The following is a 22,317-nucleotide window of genomic DNA, read 5'->3' on the forward strand; positions in this document are numbered from 1 at the left end:
CAGCAATCTCACAATGTTCATGTTCACAGATGGCCGATTAATAGCCTTTGTGATGATCTTCAGCCTCCAAAGTTTGGGCAGTGTCTGAAATTTAGCATCGTAGGCGTATAGTGTAACTGCTATTACGATGGCCAGATGAAATATTCCATTCCTCTCTCGCACCCGAAAGAAACCTGCCCGCATTTGCACTAAATCTGTGCTAGTTATCACTCTACTCAAATACTTTCAATGTTTTTTCTTTTTTTCATTTTATATAAAAAGTTTTAATAAATAAATAAGCAGAAAATACTTTGAGAAAATTGTAACACGTCAGCAATATGAAAGCATTATTCTCTGAATTAAATAAATACAGAGCTTAGGCTACAAAATGAATTTTTTCTTTACATTTATCATGCATTTCCTTTACAACATTATTTGAATTACTATTTAATTACTAAATTTACTTTAAACAAAGTTTGTAATTTTTCGGGCCAAAAGTCTTTTTATTTCCACAATGAATACTTAATTTGTGGTTTCTTATTATTACTGTAGGCAACCTCCCACACTCACGTTCATTCTCAACATCTGTCTTATTATAGGTAATTTTGACCAACTCAATCTTTCTTGTAAATGTTAGCATGTGCTCGTGAAGGAGTGGTATTGGAGCAATGGAAATACTGATGTCCTGACTTTCAGAGAAAAAAAAAGAATGCACCTCTGTGGTGGGCAAATTGCACCATTTTCGCTTCTATTCCGCAACACTCCCGTAACATGAGTCATGCTCACTGATTGGGACGATTGGGACCACAGTAAGTTACGATATATATCATGCAGTCTGACATAATGTCGCTCAGTGTGCCATGTCGATAACAATGCATTCGTATCGTGCAGTCTGACAAGCAACAGTCTTAAAGGACTATTATAAATCGTAAAGTGTGCACCCGCCACATCACTGTGTCAGGTCAGTTTGTCCCTGTTGATTCTGTTGACTGTGATGTCTCCGTTTTCTTCACAATCATTACTGTTCACAATCAGTTCTCAAAGAGACTTCCATCTAAAACCTAAAAAACACAAATTCAAAGTCAAATGTGCTGTATGGGAGATTAATTCATTATCAAAACTATTAGCAATACTAATTTAAATGAGAGATACTAATTTAAAAGTAAAACATCTCTTTATACATTATAATGATGCTTAATAGTAATCAATAGAAAACAATTCAAATCTGTTTATCACACAGGGACACTGAAAAAGCTGAAAATATAATTTTAATATTCACAGATCAATGAACCAAACATCCTGGTTACTTCAATAACCTCCGGTCCCTGATGGAGGGAATGAGAAGTTGTGTCGATGAATTGACTCTAGGGATCACTCTTGGGAGCCAGAGACCCCTCTGATCTTTGATAAAAGGCCAATGGGAATTGGCGAGTGGTATTTGCATGCCACTCCCCCGGACATACGGGTATAAAAGAGCTGGCGTGCATACCTCTCATTAGGTTTTGTGCTGAGGAGTCGAGAATAAGGTCGCGGCCATTTCAGCGGGTAGTTCAGCATTGTGGCAGGAGGTACACAACATCTCGTTCCCTCCATCAGTGAACGGAGGTTACGGACGTAATCAGGACATTCCCTATCTGTCACTCACTCGACATTGTGTCGATGAAGTGACACTAGGGGTCCCCTACAAAAACGCCACAACTAGCTGAACTGTGTTATGTGAACCGGTGGTGCGAGACGGGCAGATTACTGTGTGCCCCATAGCCAGCACATCAGGCTGACACGTAACCTCCCCCAACGCTACTATGAGCGTCGAACGGCCCATTGCCGACTGCCCAAAAAATAGGGGCAGGTAAGCCCAGTTCTCCCAAAAAGAGTGAAACTGTTTCAACCGACTGGGACCACCAGTGACCATGTCGGGGGGGATTCACTCCCAAGTGGAAGACACCGCGGAGACCATACCCCGGCCAGAAGGGGGGTATTTTGAGTGGAGATACATCACATGGTCTTGCCGAGCCTTGCAGGAAGTATGTCATGTGGAGAAGCCCCATAGTAGAGTTTTCTACAAACATGGTGACTGGGGCAGAGGGGCCTCTGCCCAAGGAAGACGCCGTTTACCAGCAGGGAAGTGTTCGCAAGAGGCTACCTACAGGAAACCGGCACATGCGGAGCACCTACCCAGTGCAGGGCTATTTAGCACGTGTACTGAGCTGGCAGCAAGTTACTCCGAAAACTCGGCTGCCATAGGGCTTGGAGGAAGTCATCCAGGGAACACCTCTTGTGAACACTACTTGGAGTCAAGAACGCACGTCTTCAGTGCAAGGTGCTAGGCACGTGCGATACACCCGGCCACTGTCCCGTTCTTTCCTAACTTACCTATTGGGTGTTACTGGTACGCCCCAACCCTCGAGCACAAATGGCAGGAAGGGTCTGCATTGAGGTGGAATCAAGACGTAGAAGTTCGTGTCTATCAGGTCTACCACTGCAAACCAATCTTGATGCTAGACGCTCCTTAGGATGCATCTTTGCATCAGCATCTTGAACGGGAGTCTGTGTAAAGCCTGGTTCAGTACTCGCAGGTCCAAGATTGGCCACAACCCACCGCCATCTTTTGGTATAATGAAGTAGAGGCTGTAAAACCCAGGGGGACATACTCTATTGCACCCTTTCATAGGAGGGTAGCGATTTCCACGCGCAAGGTGGCGGCATTCTCGCCCATCACCCAAGTGAAGTGGACGCCGTTGAACCTGGGTTGACGCCTGGCAAATCACGTAGCCGAGTCAGATGGTCCATCGCGACGGCTTAGAAAGCGCAATCCATGCGTCCAAGCTCCGGGCGTGGGGGACCAAGGGAACAAACTCGTCGGACTTACCTGCAGATGGGGCTTAGGCCCTGCGGCCATGCTGAGTCAAGAGACATAAAAGAGCTTACCTCCCTCCTGATACCCACCAGCGGATCGGTCGAGGAGGGGGGCAAGAGGTGCCTTGAACCCACGGTCCATCGAAGCCGTCCGGATGTGGGCATGTTTGTGCCCCAGCTGAGCACACGGGGAGGAGGGACCACAGCTGAAGCGCTGAACCTGCCAGAAAAAAATGGTGGACAGTGGTTGTAATGACGGCCGAATCGAACACTCATCACCTTCGCGGCCACTGAACAAGAGGTTTAACTCGCTCTGAGACGAGCCGGCGCTCTCATCCAGAAGCCTAATCGGAGAAAACGAGCGTGCTGGGGAATAGGAGGTCCGTGGGGATTTACCCAGCGGAGGTGGTCCCATTAAGGTCCCCAAATCGCCCCCAGTGCTAGACGCACTGACCTTAAACCCGTAGGTAGAAGGACCGAGGCGGGGAGCCGCTGGGCTTTCTTACGAAAGACGACCGCAACATCGCCATGGTCATGTTCTCGCAGTGAGAACATGACACATTTCCGAATGCTGTCCCCGTGCGTAGCCGTGCCCAGACACGAAAGACAGCGATCGTGGCCGTCTGAAGTCGAGAGATAACGAGCTCACCCAGGATTAACACACAAACGGAAGGGCATCTTTAAAAAGACGTTCCGTTGTGTCAAGTGAGAGACAGATAGGGAACTCATATTAAACAGTTAAATACATTCATAGTACATATGCAAAAATGTATCTGTAAAATAAACTTTAATAAGGAGATCAATTTAAATATGATTATATAAATTGTGACTACTCACCACAGTGTCTCCAATTTATAATGTGGATCATCTTTTAGATCAGAGAGCAGCTGCACTCCTGAATCTCCAATCTGATTATTCTCAGACAGATCCAGTTTTCTCAGGTGTGAGGGGTTTGATCTCAGAGCTGAAGTCAGAGCAGCACAACCTTCATCTGTGACATCACAATATCTCAACCTGCAGAGAAAATGACACACACTTCACTCATTTTTGCTAACCTGTTTGCTCAAAGAAAAATAAAATATCAACGAATAAGCTTTCATGACATTTCAAAGGAAGATAAAAATGTAGAGGGCTGGATAACAGCAGTAATAAGAGAGAAATGGGCAAAATTTTCTGTCACTCACACAACAGCTGTTAGAAGCCTCATCGCAGCTGTGATAACTCGATTTTTAAAAAGTACTCCAGGGTAATATAATAAGTTCAATGTTATAAATATAAAATTGGAAATATAAAAGAGTTTCTACATTTATGTTGTTAAAAAAGGCAGAATCGTGTCATAACTCGTCTGTGAAAAGGGTCCATTAACGCACGCGAGGGACGAGAATCAGCCGGAATCAGTTTGATGTCAGGTTCACACATCCTCAGTGAGCGAGGTGCCTTTTCATTTTGGCGCCCCTATTAACAGTCACAAGGTGAGTGGATAGTTTTGCCGTTGAGCCTATTTTTGCCACGTGGCTCACGCTGGCTCTGAGTGTAGAAAATCTAAAAATAATCAGGAGATTATTTAAAATATTCAAAAGCATATTAAAATTAAGCTAAACTATAATACTAAAATACTCTTCAATCTACAATCTGAATACAAACAAACACAAATTAGCTAAAAAGAATGAATAAATAAATCACATTGCTTTTGCCTGTTTATGTAGGCTATAAGGATGTATGGGCTTTACTACATTAACCAATCAAGACCAAGTTTGCTGATAAACATACACAAATGCACATTTCGACTCGTTTTTGTTGAAGCAACAATTTACCTCATTCAGATTTGCATGGCCACATAATGGACGAGACAGTCCGTTATAGTAATCAATTACCCCCTCATAAAAAATTGCTTATTTACATGACCCGCCTCCCTATTATTTGAATTTTATAGGATGCATTAAAAATATAACACTGGGATGTTTCCTTTAATGATGCTTGACCCCTCCCAAACCACTCCCTGCAGTGGTGACTAAACCCTCATAAATGTTTTCATTGGTCATCTCAATCATGTCACCTGTGAATAGTTTGGATACATTCACAATCTTTCTGATGTCGACAAATGGTAAGATGCGTCTGCCGGTAGTTTTCAAAAACATTTTGTTGTCAGAATTACATGTTGAGAATGAAAATCATTTAACCCTCTGGGGTCTGAGGGTGTTTTGGGCCCTGGAGAAGTTATGACATACCTTGACATTTGTGCTTTTTTCAGTTGCTTAAAAACACATTAATGGCTAAAGTCTGATAACACTGTATTCAGCACAAACTGGGCAACAATAATATGTGAGCAACATGTGTGTACATGTTTGTATTTTTGAGAAATAACGTTTATGCATGGTTTAGGAAAAAACTAAATTTTAAGTCATTGAAATAAGGCCATATAACACATACTAAACATTTGTCCACAAGATTTTTGAGAACTGGATCTTCACACCTGAGGATACAAAAGACCCCTCCCCTATGCCTATCAATGAGGAATGTTACAGGAAGAGAATGAATGTGAGGAGACTTAATGATCAAAATCAAGTTTTAAGTTAAAATGTAATCTGACTATACATTTTCTTTACATAAAGACTTTACTTAATTTTATACCTACACTACCATTTAAAAGGTTTAGAAGAAGTCTCTTCTGCTCACCAAGACTGCATTTATTTGATCCAAAATACAGTAAAAACATTGTGTGAACTCATTTTACAATTTAAAAGAAACGTTTTCTATTTGAATATATTGTAAAATGCAATTTGTGATCAAAGCTGAATTTTCAGCATCATTACTGCAGCCTTCAGTTTTTCTAATATGGGCATATTTAAAGTGCATTTTACTCATTTAACCTGAACACATATTTGCAAGCACAAGCATTGATGATAATGAGGCAGCATAAACACTAGATCAAATATATTCTAAACATTCATATAATTTTATATCATATTACAAATCATATTTATATCATACAGCACACAATTTAAATACCTGCTTTAGCTGAAACAACATTTACATGTAACTAAAACTTGCTTATTAGGAGTCATATTTCAAATGTCAATACTCTGAATCCTGGCTGGCAAGTCTGGAAACAGTCCCACTAGTAAAATATATACATGTTTATATAAAATAGCATGTCAACTAAAGAAAACTAAATGACTTACTCGTCCGAAATTGTATCCTCGGCTGGATCAAGTCTCTCTTCAAAATACAAACATTCATCGGAGTCCTGCTCTTCTTCTGAGGAAAATGTTAACCCTTCCTTATTATCCAGAAGTTTCCTTGCCTGTGTATCATTACAAATGCACAGTAAAGTGAATGAATTGTGTTTACATCAAACCTCTGAACACTGTTGGGGGCGTTTCCCACTTGATTTGATCGTCTCAGCACATTAGTGTATGAATGGCGTGCTCTGCTGGTGGGTGGGATCAGATTATCTATAATTAGATGAACAGGTAAAAACTGTACATCGCTTTGTTTCATACAGATTACATTGCAGGAGAATATTTGTTTAAAATTGTAATTGTTTTATTTAAAAGTAGACATTTTAAGCTTTCATTAGACATATGTTTCATGTTTGTGTGATAAGTATTCGTGGAGTTTCAGTTCATTTTTGTTCATTATTTCAGAAATATGCTCGTGAACACAGGAGACTGCTGAAAGCTCACCCTTTTTATTTTCTTTATTTTAAAAAAGCACAAGGTTTTGTTGTTATTGTGAGTGTACACAAATAAAAGTAGACCCTTTATAGTCTCTAATGATGTCTTACACTTATCTGTATGCCCCAAAATTACAAAGTATTTTAAGTTGTTTCCACCGTAATGATGAAAATATCCAGCAGAACATGCCGGCGTGTCCGTCGACCCCAGAGTAAGTTGAGAGTTGTTTTCATCTTCATCATAAATTAGTTTATTAAAATTATTTTATTGTGTTGGCAATAAATGGGGAGTTGTTGTTGGTTTTTTTGTGTTTGTGTATTCAATACAAAAAAAATAATAATAAAATAATAATAATAAAATGATCACGTACAATTGTGTGGCCAGTGTTAATTTAACAGTTAACAGTTTTTGTTTTAGTTATAGTTACAGTCTTTTGACGAAAATGTCCTTTTAATATTAGTCAATATTTTGTCATGTCATATTTATTTATTTTAGTCAGTTTTACTCTGATGAAAATTCCATATATATTTAGTCAACGAAAATGACATCTTTTAGTTGATGATGTGCAAGATGGATGAAAAGTGTGTCAAACTGTAACGGACTAAACTTTAATTAAATATTATAAATGTAGATACAAATTCTAAACATTGTCCTTGTTGTGAAAAACCTGATCTCCTGAAATAATCATGAATAGACTGAAGTATTAACTACTTTTTAAAAGTTATTCTACTGTATTCTGAATTATTCATGATTTAGAGACATATTAATTTTCTGTGAAAGGATATTACATTGCGTGTAGCATTTCTAACGGAAACAGAGTATTCACAACGCAAGTTACGCATGTTCTGACTAGCGCATCATTTAGATCAAATTCACCTGAACATTTACTTCACTGTGCAGATGTAAGTTGTTATATTACATAAACAGTATGTTAGGGATAAAGTGATTAATCTGTTGTATAAATAACATGCGCTTGAATGAGGCATTTACCCCGTTTGAAGCGGTTCATTCAGCACATTCAACTCAGCAGCTGAAGCAGAAAATTATTCTTCTATATACACATTCACAAGATGTTTCTTCTTCTGCTTAGATTTTGCAGAATAATTTTTATCTCGCCACATTTTCGTCAACAGTATGCTTGTCATATTCGTCATTGTGCCATTTTCGTCTCGTTTCGTTATCGTTCACAAAGCCAAAAAATTATCAACAAATATTTTCATCTGTGATTTCGTTGATGAGATTAACACTGTGTGGCCAATCAGCACTGTTATTGAGATGACCAATAGAAACATTCCTGAGGGTTTCATCATGATTGAGGGGCGTGGTTTGCGTTTAAGTGGTAGGGTGAAAAAATAAATAAATAAATGTAAAAAAAAAAAAATCACACCTTTAAAAGCGCTCTAACATGCAATTTATCTTCAGCAGAACACAAGCTCCACCTCTGCTTTATTTCATTAGACACTGGTTCTCTCATATTTTGCAATCTACATCACCTAAAGCTGTTTGGAAAGTTTGTAATGAGTGAGGATTCTCCAAACATGAGTGGGAGTAAAGATGACAGATTTTTCCATTTTAGGGTCAAATTAGTACTCAATCCGACAAGTTAAAGCAACATTCTCTTCCGTTATCTGAGAGAACTCTGTTTTCAATACGTTTTTTTCTTCAATATTGTTAAATCATTATTTACTACAGAAATAGAAAGGAGGATTCAAGAGTTTTTTAAATCTTACACCAGTATCTCCAATTTACAGTGAGGATTCTTCAGTACATCAGAGAGCAGCTTCACTCCTGAATCTCTTAGTTCATTCCCAGACAGATTCAGTTCTTTCAGATGTGAGGGGTTTGATTTCAGAGCTGAAGTTAGAACAGCACAACCTTCATCTGTGACATCACAATCACTCAACCTGCAGAGAACAATGACACACTCTTCACTCTCTCAGTTCACAACACACACATCAGTTCAACAGAGATTTGGTGGGGGTAAGATCCCCATTGAGAGTTTTGACTGGCCCACCCATTGTAAAATTCTGTTGGAAACACATTTTGTCGAGAAAATTTGCGCAAACATTTTGTGTCACATGACAGAATTTGCCCCAATCGTTAGCCTGTGTTAATCATGATGACAAGGTAGAGGATCTTTGATAATTGTTTATACTTATGAAAAAATGCCGGCAAAATTCCCTGTATGAAAAAAAATAAGAAAAAAAACATGAAATAAAAAAATTATAATTACCAAAAGAAAAAATATATTTTTTTAGACCTATATATGCCTTTTCTACACAAACATAAATTAGCTTCACCCTGTTCTGGAGATGAATATAGTCGGCTGAATGCCATTCTCAGAATGTTTTGCACTTTTTTCAAGACTATAAACTATCAGAACTATTTGTCCAATGCTAAGCTCACTTTCAGAAAACTAGCTTTTGAACATTTTAAAACTTTTTACCTCGGATCGCATTTGCTCAGCTTCTTCAGAAAAATAAATTGCATTATGATGCTAAAATTAATTTAAGATGAAGTTCAGCTGGTCATTAAAAGTTGCTGGAGAAATATGCGGGAAATAATGCAGTAGTGATGGAGATGCTTTAGATGATTGTTCAAAATATTGAATATCAGGAATGTATGGCATGTAAACCCTGATATTACACCGCATCAATGTTTCTTTAACAGCTGTGCACACAGCATATACACACGGATGGATGGTCCTTATACGAAGACCGAAAGTTTCCCTCACTACTTGGTGCAGGTTGCCAGCTTGAACAGGGCTATTAATATTTGCTTTCGGGTCGCAACCTGCGATATGCACAACATCAGGACCAATATTATCAGAAGGGCAACTTTTTTTTATTGCAATTCCTCCTCTTCTGATTGCTTTTATTTGTGAAATTAAAATGACAGTAAGCCGTTTCATTTCAATGAATTGTCTCAATCTCCCCATTTTACCAAAACTTCAGAGGAAAACATTTATAGGATATCTGGGAGGCGAATTAAACACATTTCTGAATGGAAACGGCTTCAGGGCAGATTTCTTTTGCTATAAACCAAAACTTAGGAGACAAAGTTTTTTTTTTAGGGATGGCGTCATCACGCACACCATTTTTATTGATAAAAGGCCATTTGAATGGAAACAGATAGAAGACGGCAAATTTCCCAAACTTTTTTTTACGCATTTTCACTTTTTTGATAACAAAATAGAACAAAGTGGATGGAAACTAGGCTAATGAAAATATTTATTGCAGACATTGATAACATCGACTATTCATTTCAGCCCTATGTCAAAATATCAGATCATGTGACTCAGACGATCTTCAGTTTACAGTGAGGATTCTCCAAACATGAGAAGTAAATTACAGATTTTTCCATTTTAGGGTAAAATTAGTACTCAATCGGACAAGTTAAAGCAACATTCTCTTCCATTATTTGAGTGAACTCTGTTTTCAAAATTTTTTTTTTTTAAATCATTACAATTATTTACTACAGAAGGGGAATGAAGGAGGATTTGAGAGTTTTGTGAAATCTTACCAGAGTATATCCAGTTTACAATGAGGATTCTTCAGTCCATCAGAGAGCAGCTTCACTCCTGAATCTCTTAGTTTATTCCCAGACAGATTCAGTTCTTTCAGGTGTGAGGGGTTTGATCTCAGAGCTGAAGTCAGAGCAGCACAACCTTCATCTGTGACATCACAATCTCTCAACCTGCAGAGACAATGACACATTCTTCAGTTCACAACACACACATCAGTTCAACAGGAGAATATTACAACTTCTGTGTCCGTTTAATATTATTTCAAATGTATGTGTGTTTGTGTTTCAAATGTGTAAATAAACACATCAATTCAATATGATACAAAAATATCTAAATATGAACCTAGCTAATACTTAATTACTCTCAGATGATCGTCAGTTTACAGTGAGGATTCTCCAAACATGAGGGGGAGTAAATGACAGATTTTTCATTTCTGAGGGTTAAATTAGGACTCAATCTTGTAAATTAACCTGTTGATACACACCCCTTTTTGAGCACAAACCATGAAAATGACACACCTGAACTTAAATGGTTGTATTTACTGGACCCTTTGGAGTATGGACACTAGGGCTGCACGATTTGGGGAAAATGTCATATTGCGATTATTGAGGCTAATATTGCGATATGTGATTGCGATATAGTAAACAAATGGTCACATGAGTCAACTTGCTTGGTTATCAAGGAAAATGCACAAAATGATATCTGATAATGCTGAAATGTGTATTTCTCAACTCAAACATACAAACTAGCAAAAACAACAACTATAAATGCAGTGTTTTCAAATTAAAATATTTTTACAAAATTAAATAACATCTTTGCATTACTGCAAACTTGTTATTTTCTCAATATTACACCCAAATAAAATGACAATAATAAGAACATCTTTTCTTATAAATAAGATTGTCCAAACAAACAGGGACATTTAATCAGGATGTAACATGTACTTTCTATTAATTCTTTTGAAAAGGAAACTGATATAAAAGTGTGGCTCACTCAAACTGTTGTTGTTGTTGCTGTTGCTGTTGTGTGTGTTTTTTTTTTAAATGACCAACTGGTATTTCCATTTTCTGAAATCCCACTTTGCTAACGGTGCATCATGTCTCTTTATATCTCTGTGAAGACTTGTCATATGGCGTGACACTCGCAAACACATCTGTAATTGTGCTTTGTTTACTGGGCTTTTTAATGCAGATTTAGTCAATGAAAACTGTTGACATTTTAGTCATATTTTAGTAACATTTAGTCATATTGATATTTTAGCCACTGAACACTGTAAACATTTTAGCCATAAGAGTATTATTGATAAGCATTTGACAATCTTGTCTATCCAATACATACACACACACACATGTTGTATGTATGTATTGGATAGACAAGATTGTCTATCCAATACACACACACACGTTGTGTTTCCATGTTTTATGGGGACTTTCCATAGACATAATGGTTTTTATACTGTACAAACTATATATTCTATCCCATGACCCTAGCCCTACCCCTAAACCTAACCCTCACAGAAAACTTTCTGCATTTTTACATTTTCAAAAAACATAATTTAGTATGATTTATAAGCTGTTTTCCCTCATGGGGACTGACAAAATGTCCCCACAATGTCAAAAAGTTCAGGTTTTACTATCCTTATGGGGACATTTGGTCCACACAAAGTGATACACACACACACACACACACACACACACATTATTGTTGTTGTCATTTTAGTGTTATTTTTCACATAAGATTGATCTTATCATGATGATCTCATCAATGATGCTACACGTTGCAAGCTGCAGACAGCGGGGATGAGAGACGAGCGTCTCCGTGTTAGAGTGTGCATCAGCTGGCGGACCTTTAAATCTCTCCCGGTCTCGACTACCGCTCAGATTGTGTCTTCCGCGACTGGTTGAAGCGGCTCTGACTGCACCGAGAATGACAGTTTTGGAGTTTGTATTTATTTACATGGTACACTCCCATATTATATGAACTTTAATTAAGGATGAAATAAAGATATATCACCAAGCTATGATCTGTGTTATTTTTTCTGGCCACCAGTTCAGTGTCGGTCTGCTCGGCGTCCATTTTCACCTGATTTCCACGCTGCACACCGGAAACTCACACGTCATGACCACACGTGCCACTCCCTAAACTGAGACTGACTGGTCACCTTTATTAGCGGTGCAGAAAATGGGCAAACAGCTCTCAGAGAGAATGGGCTGTCACGCCAACACATGCACTTATTTATTTAAAATAATCGCAGCATTTTGCTGTCATATAATCGCACATGCTGAACATGTTTTTATAATCTGAATAAAATATAATAAAAGTGCCAAGACAACCCAGAAATACAATGTTCTCTAAGCCACAAGCCTAAAGAAGTTATGTTTCAAATTTGAAGATGATCTAACAAAAAATGAGGTTTCTGCTATCTTTTTTCTCAGAAAAAAAAAAACTGGCAAAATGAAATGAAGTAAAATGAAGGCTCCACCTTTAAAGACGACACAAAATCTGACTGCACTGCTTGGCTATTATGAATAAAACTATGCCCCATTTTTAAAAATAGACTTTGGAGACAGACTCATTTTGTTTATGAGACTCTAATATATAAGATAATACACAGTTTTACAACATGAATGCTGCTCAGATTGAATAGTTTGTTGAAGAACGATGACGAACAACCAATCTACGTGAAGGTGAAGACGTGAGCTTTCTGATGTCACTGGACTTCCTGTTGCTGATGGCAGGCTGAACGAGTGTTTGTTTGTAGCCTGCTTAGGCTGCTTAGCATTGCTTATTCTTATTCTCAAACTTTCATCGTTATATCCTTTGTCATTTTACCACGTTTCAGGTTTATCCTCTTTTCTACGGTTTCATCTGCGTGTATTTTACCTGTTGGCACCTAGCTAGAGTATGTGTTTGTAGCCTGCTAGTTTTTTTTAGCATCGCTTCTATATCTATTTTCAGACTTGTATACCTTTTTAAGCACGCATCAGGTTTTCCCTCGTATTATTCTCTTATCGCGTTTCAACTGCGTACATATTTCACCTGCATCCGCATTCTACTTTTATTGCGATTAAATTGCGTAAATTTTTCAGCACGCACCCGTTTTTTCTCCTCAGATTATTGCATCGATCTCAAAGCACCGCTTATCAAGAACAACCAACAACAACAAACAGTTGCGTGAGGGATTCACATTAATCTCAAACCCTCACCGCTCAGGAACAACCAACAGCAACAAACAATTTGCGGTAAGTCATGGCATCTACTCATGTTATTTCTTCCTGCATTGCATGTCACATGTTTACAATTGCGTCAGCAGTGAGGGATTCACATGTGATAAATGTAAGGAATTAGTCAGGCTGACGAAGAAGGTTAATGAGTTAGAGACTCAAATCCGAACGCTAGTGGAGGTCAGTGAGAAAGAGAAGCCGGTAGCTACTCTTTTGTATTAAACTTGAACAAAACAATCAAATTAAAAATACACATCATATAAAGGGCTCATATATAGGGGCTCTTATATACATCATATATAGGGCTCCTAAACATTAGATCTCTTTCAACCAAAGCACTAATTTTTAATGAAATGATTACAGATCATAGATTGGATGCCCTCTGTTTGCCTGAAACCTGGCTTTTGGTGTTACTCAGAGGACAGGATATAAGTCTTTTGAACTAATAATGCTTAATGTGACACCGTCAGATATAAATTAAAAAATCTCTGTTGTCTTTTGCATGTTTTCATTTGTACTCCAGGCACAAATAACTCAATTGCTGTTTCTGGAGGATTGCTATCTTGAAACAGAGATCGGATATCAATGTTGAACCCTTAGACCTTTGAAAAGATGTATAATTTGTTAACATTAATTACATTTATAGACGGAAAATTATATTGTAAATGTAAGCAGAGTGATGTCACTACTGCGCGTGGTCGATTGCGTATCAACAGGTTAATTCAATCAAAACAAAGTCTTTTTAAATATCAGACACAAAATAATTTGTTTTATGTTTTTCCATCTCTTTCTTTATGAATTAGTTTTCTTCATAATTCCTTCATTTTAGCTAATGTGGTTTATTTTAAATACTGTAAATGAATCAATTGTGACTTTTCTGTCTGCTTCTCTGATTCTTGGTTCTTGATTTAGATTTGTTGGTTTCTCTACTGAACTTCTCTGATCTTATGATCGTTTATTGGATGATGTTTTTTGGATTTATATTTGCACAAGATCATTTTCTATAGTATTTTCTAATAACGTGACACACATAGCTCACATATAACTATATTATTATAAGAATTGTTGCACTATTTATAAATATTTCTGTCAGAATATCAAATCATGTGAGTCTCAGATGATTTTCAGTTTAGAGTGAGGATTCTCCAAACATGAGGGGGAGGAAATAATGAAACTTTTCATTTATAGGACTCAATCTGATAAATTATCTTCTCTTATCTGAGAGAACACTGCTTTTACGGGGTTTTTTTGTCTTTTCATTGTTGTTATATCATTATCATTTAATACAGAAGGAAAATGGAGGATTTGAGAGTTTTGTGAAATCTTACTTCAGTATCTCCAGTTTACAGTGAGGATTCTTCAGTCCATCAGAGAGCAGCTTCACTCCTGTATCTCTTGGTTTGTTCTTAGACAGATCCAGTTCTTTCAGGTGTGAGGGGTTTGATCTCAGAGCTGAAGTCAGTGCAGAACAACCTTCATCTGTGACATCACAATCCCTTAACCTGCAGTAATATAAAAATATGAGATATGAACTGACACCAGCTGCAATTAAAAATATAATCTTACAGACGGTAATAAACAAACTAGGGATGTGACGTATATTTTCATATCATGATAATTGCTGAAGCACGTATAATAATACATGGTATTATCATGGTATTGTATAGAATTACAAAATGGGTTGAAAGATAAATAAACTTTATTGTTGTTCTTAATTACAAGATTTAGTAACTTGTTTTGTACTTTTTAAATTAAATAATCACAAATAAAGTAACTTTTCAAAGATAAAAGCATATAAATTTAATATTAATTTCTAATCTATTATGGATTATTTTCATTGTATATAAACAAGTAACAATAATGGTAACATTTTGAGGGAAAACTGTAATTGAAATGATTTCAGAGTTTCCTAGTATTTGTTATGTCTTCTTATTACTGTAAGAGTTGGGAATGTTGATTTATTGAAGGAAATGCTACAGTGCATTCAGAAATATTTCAACTATTTATTTAATAGGTTATCTAGAAATGTTCACAGTATTTTTAAGTGCTTGTTTGAAGTGGTATACCTTATATCGGCAAATGTCTTAAACATTAGTGGACAAAACAGCCCAAATCTTAAGCAGTCATTTCACTGTCTCCGACATTCATGTCGGACTTTTGTTTCCCCTAGTGGCGGTCGTGATGAACTGTCAGTTCTCTCGCAATTGCTTTTAGTCAAAGGAGGAATCAATGTTTTACGTCATAAGAATTACATTACTATGAGTGATTTTGTTGATCAGATGGATGAATTCGATGAAATACATGATTAATATTCACTTTGGTAGTTATTATTAATAGAATTATTTATTTTTATACTGTTTTATTGTTATTATTGTGACAATTAACAGCTACAATCATAATTCAGTAAATACGAAGCAGAAATTCATAGATGTGCATGTTTTGCATGTGCAGAAATAAATGACACATGCATACATTAAATCACACATTTACTATATTTACAAAAGCTTTTTATCATATATTAGCAACATAAACAATCATCTATATATTTTAACCCGCTGAAGCACACCTCTTGCACTAAAAGGTGATACTTGTCGAGATTAATACAATTAAAGTTAACAAAAATGTATTAATAATTCTCATCTCGCACACATAGATTTGATTGGAAAACATAACATCCGGTCGGGGTGTCGCATATGTTCTAGTTGCTCGAGTTCACATTTTTTAAGGCATGCAAAGCTCAAATCGGATCAGAAAATTCTGCATCCACCGATGGGTCATCACCCTACGCAGCCCCCGTACGACTCTATAGGAAATTAATGACTTCTGGTCTATCGGAGGTCGTTTGTCGTTTGCAGTGAAAATGTCGACTTTAAATGTGAAAATGGAGAAAACTCATAAAAATATACTGAATACTGTACTCTGATCTCTAAAGATTTTGAGTAATTGTTCACTTATCTTTTTACGATTGCTGCTCAAATATTTGCAGTAGTGAACATAATAATGACAAAATCAATTTGCTTTAAGCAGCCAGCAAGACATAATTTCATGAATTAAATGTTTGCAGTAATGGATGTGTTTAAAAATGTTCTGTAAACTTTAAAAACATCAGAAAAATAAATTGCCCATGACCAGCACTACACAGAGGATGTTGTTACAGAAGCCTGTTATGAAATATTTCTGCAGTTTTTACGGATTGTGTTCACTCATTAAATATAAATTGCGTAATTGTTTCTGAACAGCTATACTTCCATCTCACTAAAGCATCTGTCTGTCTGTCTGTCTGTCCACAAAAAAGTTTCTTCACCTGCTAGTGACCAGGTGACAAACACATTTAGAGACTCCCAGAATTCATGCCATGTTGAAAATACATTCATTACAGAGGAACAATGTTAAATGCAATTCACTCATGACACTGCCTTCAAAATGCTTCATCTGGATTTCTTTGAACCTTTCAGTAATTCTCTCATGTTTCACCTCTGCTCATGTCTCTTCAGTGATTGCTGGTTCCTGTTAGAATCTAATTGAAGACACTTTTCTGATCTGAAGACACTGTTGTCAGTCCTGACCCTTATTACATTCAATTCACCATCAAGCCATTACACCATGACCAGACCTCTATGAACTCAAATGAACCTCACAAAAATCTCTTTGGTGTTAGTGTAATAAGCACTGTGAATGTTCAGCTACCTGTCCTGATTGGTGTAATTAGTGTGACCCTTAGTAGCCTAAATGTGATGATTGTTGGGATTATTGTGAGTGTTACTTACTGAACTGATCTGGACTCTTTAATCACAGGCAGCAGATACTGAAGAACTTCATCTGCTTTATTTTGTGCTCCAATAAACGGTTTCAGATAAAACTCATCAATCTTCTGCTCTGAGGTCAACAGCACAAACACCACAGCTGACCACTGTGAAGAGGAGAGTTTTGTTTCTTTTATTTGTCCAGATTTCAGATAATCTTGGATCTCCTTCACAAGTGAATCATCACCCAGTTCATTCAGACAGTGAAACAGATTGATGGATTTCTCTGGAGAGTGATTCTCCCTGATCTTCTGCTTGATGTATTTCACTGTTTCCTCTTTGTTGTAGCAGCAGCTTCCTGTCTGTATCGGTAGTTCTTGTAAGAGAGTTTGATTAAACTCCAATGAGAGACCAAGAAAGAATCGAAGAAAAAGGTCCAGATGTCCATTCTTACTCTGTAAAGTCTCATTCACAGCTCTCTGATGCAGGTCAAACATAGAAACCTGATGAATGAACTGTTTAAAAAACTCAAAAACTTTAGAGAACAGTCTTTGTGTGGTGATTTGTTTAAACACATTTATGTTGTTGTTTGTAAAGGAGAGGTGCACATATAGAGCTGCTAGATGTTCCTGAATGCTCAGATGAACAAAGCAGAACACTTTCCCCTGATACAACCCAAACTCCTCTCTGAAGATCTGAGTGCACACTCCTGAGTACACTGATGCTTCTGTCACGTCAATGCCACACTCCCTCAAGTCTTCCTCATAGAAGATCAGATTGCCTTTCACAAGCTGTTTAAAAGCCAGTTGCCCCAGTTTGAGGATCATGTCTCTGTCTTTTTTCATCTCATAGTCCTTCTCATGTTTAATGTTTGTCTGAATGATCAGGAAGTGTGTGTACATTTGAGTGAGAGTCTTGGGGATCTCTCCTCTCTCTGCTTCACTCAACATTGTCTCTAGAACAGTGGCTGAAATCCAGCAGAACACTGGGATGTGACACATGATGAAGAGGCTCCTTGATGGCTTCAGGTGTGTGATGATTCTGTTGGCCAGACTCTGATCTCTGATTCTCTTCCTGAAGTATTCCTCCTTCTGTGAGTCATTGAATCCTCGTACCTCTGTCACTCGATCAACACACTCAGAGGGGATGAGATCAGCTGCTGCTGGTCTGGAGGTGATCCAGATGAGAGAAGAGGGAAGCAGATTCCCCTTGATGAGGTTTGTCAGCAGCACATCCACTGAGGCTGATTCAGTGACATCACACAATCTCACATTGCTCTGAAAATCCAGAGACAGACGACACTCATCCAAACCATCAAAGATGAAGAAAATGTTATATTAATCTCTGGATATTTCCATTTCTTTTGTTTCACTGAAGAAAACTTGAAGAAGATCTGAAAGACTGAGTTCTTTGTCCTTCATCAAATTGAGTTCTCTGAAAGGAAGTGGAAATATGAGGTGGACGTCCTGATTGGCTTTCCCTTCAGCCCAGTCCACAATGAACTTCTGCACAGAGACTGTTTTTCCAATGCCAGCGACTCCCTTTGTCAGCACAGTTCTGATGGTTTTGTCTTGTCCAGGTAAAGGTTTGAAGATGTCATTGCATTTGATTAGTGTGTCCTCTGTTGTTGCTCTTCTGGACTGTTTCTCAATCTGTCTCACCTCATGTTCATTATTGATCTCTCCTCTTTCACTCTCTGTGATGTAGAGCTCTGTGTAGATCTCATTCAGGAGTGTTGGGTTTCCCTGCTTTGATGTTCCCTCAAGCAAACAATGAAACTTCTTCAGCAGATTGGATTTGAATGTGCTTTGGACTTCAACATGTTGCGAGTGACTGTAAGATTGAAATCAGTGTTAAAATTCTTCATAATTTAGAGACTGATATAATGTTTTTGCATTTAGCCAGTTTAGGATATTGCTATTGAGTGTATAGTGTGTTTTTTTACAGAAACAACACATTCACAACGCAAGTTACACATATTATGACCAGAAGCGTAACTTAGATCAAGTTCCCCTGTTCATTCGGTTCATTGTCTGTGCAGATGGAAGTAATAATATTACAAGTGTTACTCAGATCTTAAATGGCATACAATTTTTGTCAACAAAATACATTATTTTAGAAATTATAATGTGCAAAATGACAAAAAAATACTGAACAACTATCCTTGTTGTAAAAACTAATATACTCAAGCAGGGCTCGATAATAAGGGCTGCCCAATAGCCAGTGTAAGAAAGATTCGGGCCAGTTGTTAGAACTGTCACTTGCCCGATTGGGTCAGTGCTGCATTTATAACTATTACTTTTTTGCCCACCAGCCACAGTGGAGGGTGAATGCCCAATTGTACCAGCAACTTTGATTTTTCAAATATATATAAATTTGAATACCATATTATTATTGTTATCATAATGCTAAATTTGCAACATACAAACAGAGGCTAAATATTAGACAAGAACAGAAGAGAAACGTTTTGTTCAAGCACTATTTCTGAGGCTGTACTGAATTATGAAGACACACATGACAATTCACCTAATGTTGTTGCATGTTATTTACTAATGTACTGTATGGTAATGTATAAAGTCACAAATATTTTAAATTGAACTGCTCAGTGGAAATAAAAGTGAACTAAACTCAGAGCACCTCCTGAGATGGACTGAGATCATTCGCAGCATTCTCACAGATGACACTATGCAGGTCGTCACCGGGCTCACCAGCCACAGTAGTGAGAAAAAGTACCTGGCACGGTGCATGAACAACCCAAAAATTCTGACTGGAATAAATTATTTCATATCTAGAACATGTTTATAGAAGAAGATTTATCTAGATGTTTCTTCTTATGTTTATCTTGTACTGTTAATATCTTGCAGGATTTTTTGTAGTTAACAGTATGCTTTAAAAAATATTTTATTTATCGTCATAATGCATATTTTTTGTTTCTTATTCGTTATCATTGACGAAATCAAAGAACCCTTCATCAACGGATGTTTTCGTCAGTGATTTTGTTGTCAAGATAAACACTGATTGAAATAATGCAAAAAATTTAAATCAAGTTGATAAGAATCATAATGACTGTTTCCCTCAAAATATACATCATCAAGCTAAATTATTATTGTCCAAAGTCGACTAACATGACTATTAAACTCCCATAATCTGCAGGTTGAGTCTTTGTACAATCATTTCAGTTGGGCTGTGTGATCAGACCACACATCAATATTTTAACACTACAAAGAAAGTGCAAAAACATTTTAAAGTATGTAACCATTGCAGCTTTTAGTATTAAGGAAATAACAGTGCATTCAAATCATTTTATTCTTATTATTAGATCATAACAATATCTATTATGTGCAAAGAAATACAAAGTAATAGTGAAATTAAATACTTCAAATATCTGTTCAATAATATCAGAGGTGACAAAAGATCATTAAAGCGAATGCAAGAATGTTGACTTCATTCTCATGTGTATTTATGTAGTAATGTGAAAGTAAAACCAAGAAACACTTTTATTTGACCTGAAACATGTGTTTTCATTCCAGTGTGTTGGTACATTCATAGATTGATCTCTCTTCTCGAGCACACAGGTTTGTTCTTGTACGTCTGATCTGGGCAGCAGTACGGGCCTTAATCAGACAATGAAGAGAATCAGACACAAACACACACTGAAATTAATATTAGATATTGAACTGAGTGATATGTGATCTTGCTAACAAATAGAGATGATCTACAGTTAATTAAAGCGATAGTTCACCCCAAAATTTTAATCATCTCATCATTTGCTCATCCTCATGCCATCCCAGATGTGTATGACTTACTATTTTCTGTACAACAAAAATGTACATGTTTAGCTCTATAGGCCCATACAATGCAAGTGAAAAGTGATCAGACCTTTGTAGCTCCAAAAGTCACGTTAAGGAAACATAAAAGTAATCCATATGATTTCAGTGGTTAAATCCATATCTTCAGGAGCAATACAGTATGGGTAAGAATCAGATCAAAAAGTAAGTCCTTTTCACGCTAAATCACCACTTTCATTTTCAGATGGGAAAGTAAAACTAAACAGGCACCACATGTGACTTTCAGATGTAAAAGTTAAAGTGGAGATTTAGAGTAAAAAGGACTTACATTTTGAGGGCAAGTAAATGAGAGAATTTAAATTTTAGGTGAATTATCCCTTTAAGCCAGTGTGATATTACTTGTCTTTCACTGTTTGTCAATCTACAGAATGTGACTCCAGATGTCATCGACACACTTTCCCCTTAAACTAATTATACATGGAGATAATGAACAATCTCCGAAATGAATCATACAAACATGTAAAACACAGAGTGAAAAGTATAAACTACACTCGAAAACTTTCACTATCATCAGGTTTTCTGAATATTCCCTTGTTACGATTACCAGAGACATACAGCATGTGCTACGACTGTTATAAGACACAGGAATATTTCTCTTTAGACACATAAAGATGTCTTTATACTCCTTCAGACTTGAGTTATACAAATACAGGCGGCAGTATTTAAGGAGAAAAGACAGTGGCAGAAGTGGGATGTACGAAGCTTGAAAATTGTTAATAAATGTCTGTGTTTGTCAAGCCGGTACCAGCTTCCTCCGTTGCAATCTTTAATGGTTACATTCATGTAAAGATTTCCACACACATGCGCAGTCTGCACTTTCAAAGACAAAAAATTGGGCTGCGTGCGTACAGTGATCGAGCACTCTACTGATGACGAGATTTGCATCACACGTCCTGTACATGGATGCTCAGCGTTCAGGCTTGTGTCCGCGTCAAAATGTAAGTATACTTTAGGCATAAGATTGCCATTTGTGGTGCCACCTGTTCTGGTGTTTAAACTCTATTTTTAAAGTGTCTATGTACTTTTGTAGCCATGCAAATTCCATTTGTCTTCCTTTGTGTTTGTTTTAAAGACTGACTTTAGCGTGAGCCAATAACATTCGAGAGCGGGCTGTGACGGAGCATATCATGGTTGGATCCACTGAGTAAATACACCCCTTCAAATGAAATAGTCAGTCATTTTGTTTGTGAATTGAATAAACTTGAATGTACAGGACTGGTAAACTTCTTGGTGAGCGCGTCCGACATGAACGAATCAGTCATCATGAACGTTGATCAGCTGAATAAGAGGAGGAGCTGCATGTCGTTCATTCATATCGTCAGTCTCGTTTACAAGAAAAGGAGCCAGATGAATTATGATTAAAAGTGAGTGATGACCACACATTACAATGACATACGGATGTTATTGAAACTCATAATTATTTTAGGCTAGTATTGTTAACCTTTTGTGTATGGCTTGATAAAA

General features: G+C 37.1%; 1 protein-coding gene and 1 pseudogene across 1 annotated transcript in view; both read right to left on the reverse strand.

Moving 5' to 3' along the window:
* Positions 1-11: 11 nt before the first annotated feature.
* Positions 12-22,317, reverse strand: part of LOC127650383 (NACHT, LRR and PYD domains-containing protein 12-like) — a 294,503-nt gene continuing 272,197 nt past the window's right edge. The window contains exons 16-19 of the mRNA XM_052135780.1: positions 10,035-10,208; positions 8,243-8,416; positions 3,673-3,849; positions 12-1,040 (exon numbers count right to left, since the gene is read on the reverse strand). Of these exons, the coding sequence (XP_051991740.1) occupies positions 1,034-1,040; positions 3,673-3,849; positions 8,243-8,416; positions 10,035-10,208 (532 nt within the window). The 3' untranslated portion in view covers positions 12-1,033. The remainder of the gene's footprint in view (positions 1,041-3,672; positions 3,850-8,242; positions 8,417-10,034; positions 10,209-22,317) is intronic.
* On the reverse strand, positions 16,664-21,248 carry LOC127650417 (protein NLRC3-like; annotated as a pseudogene).

Source organism: Xyrauchen texanus, chromosome 10 (genome assembly GCF_025860055.1).
Source record: "Xyrauchen texanus isolate HMW12.3.18 chromosome 10, RBS_HiC_50CHRs, whole genome shotgun sequence".
NCBI lineage: Eukaryota > Metazoa > Chordata > Actinopteri > Cypriniformes > Catostomidae > Xyrauchen > Xyrauchen texanus.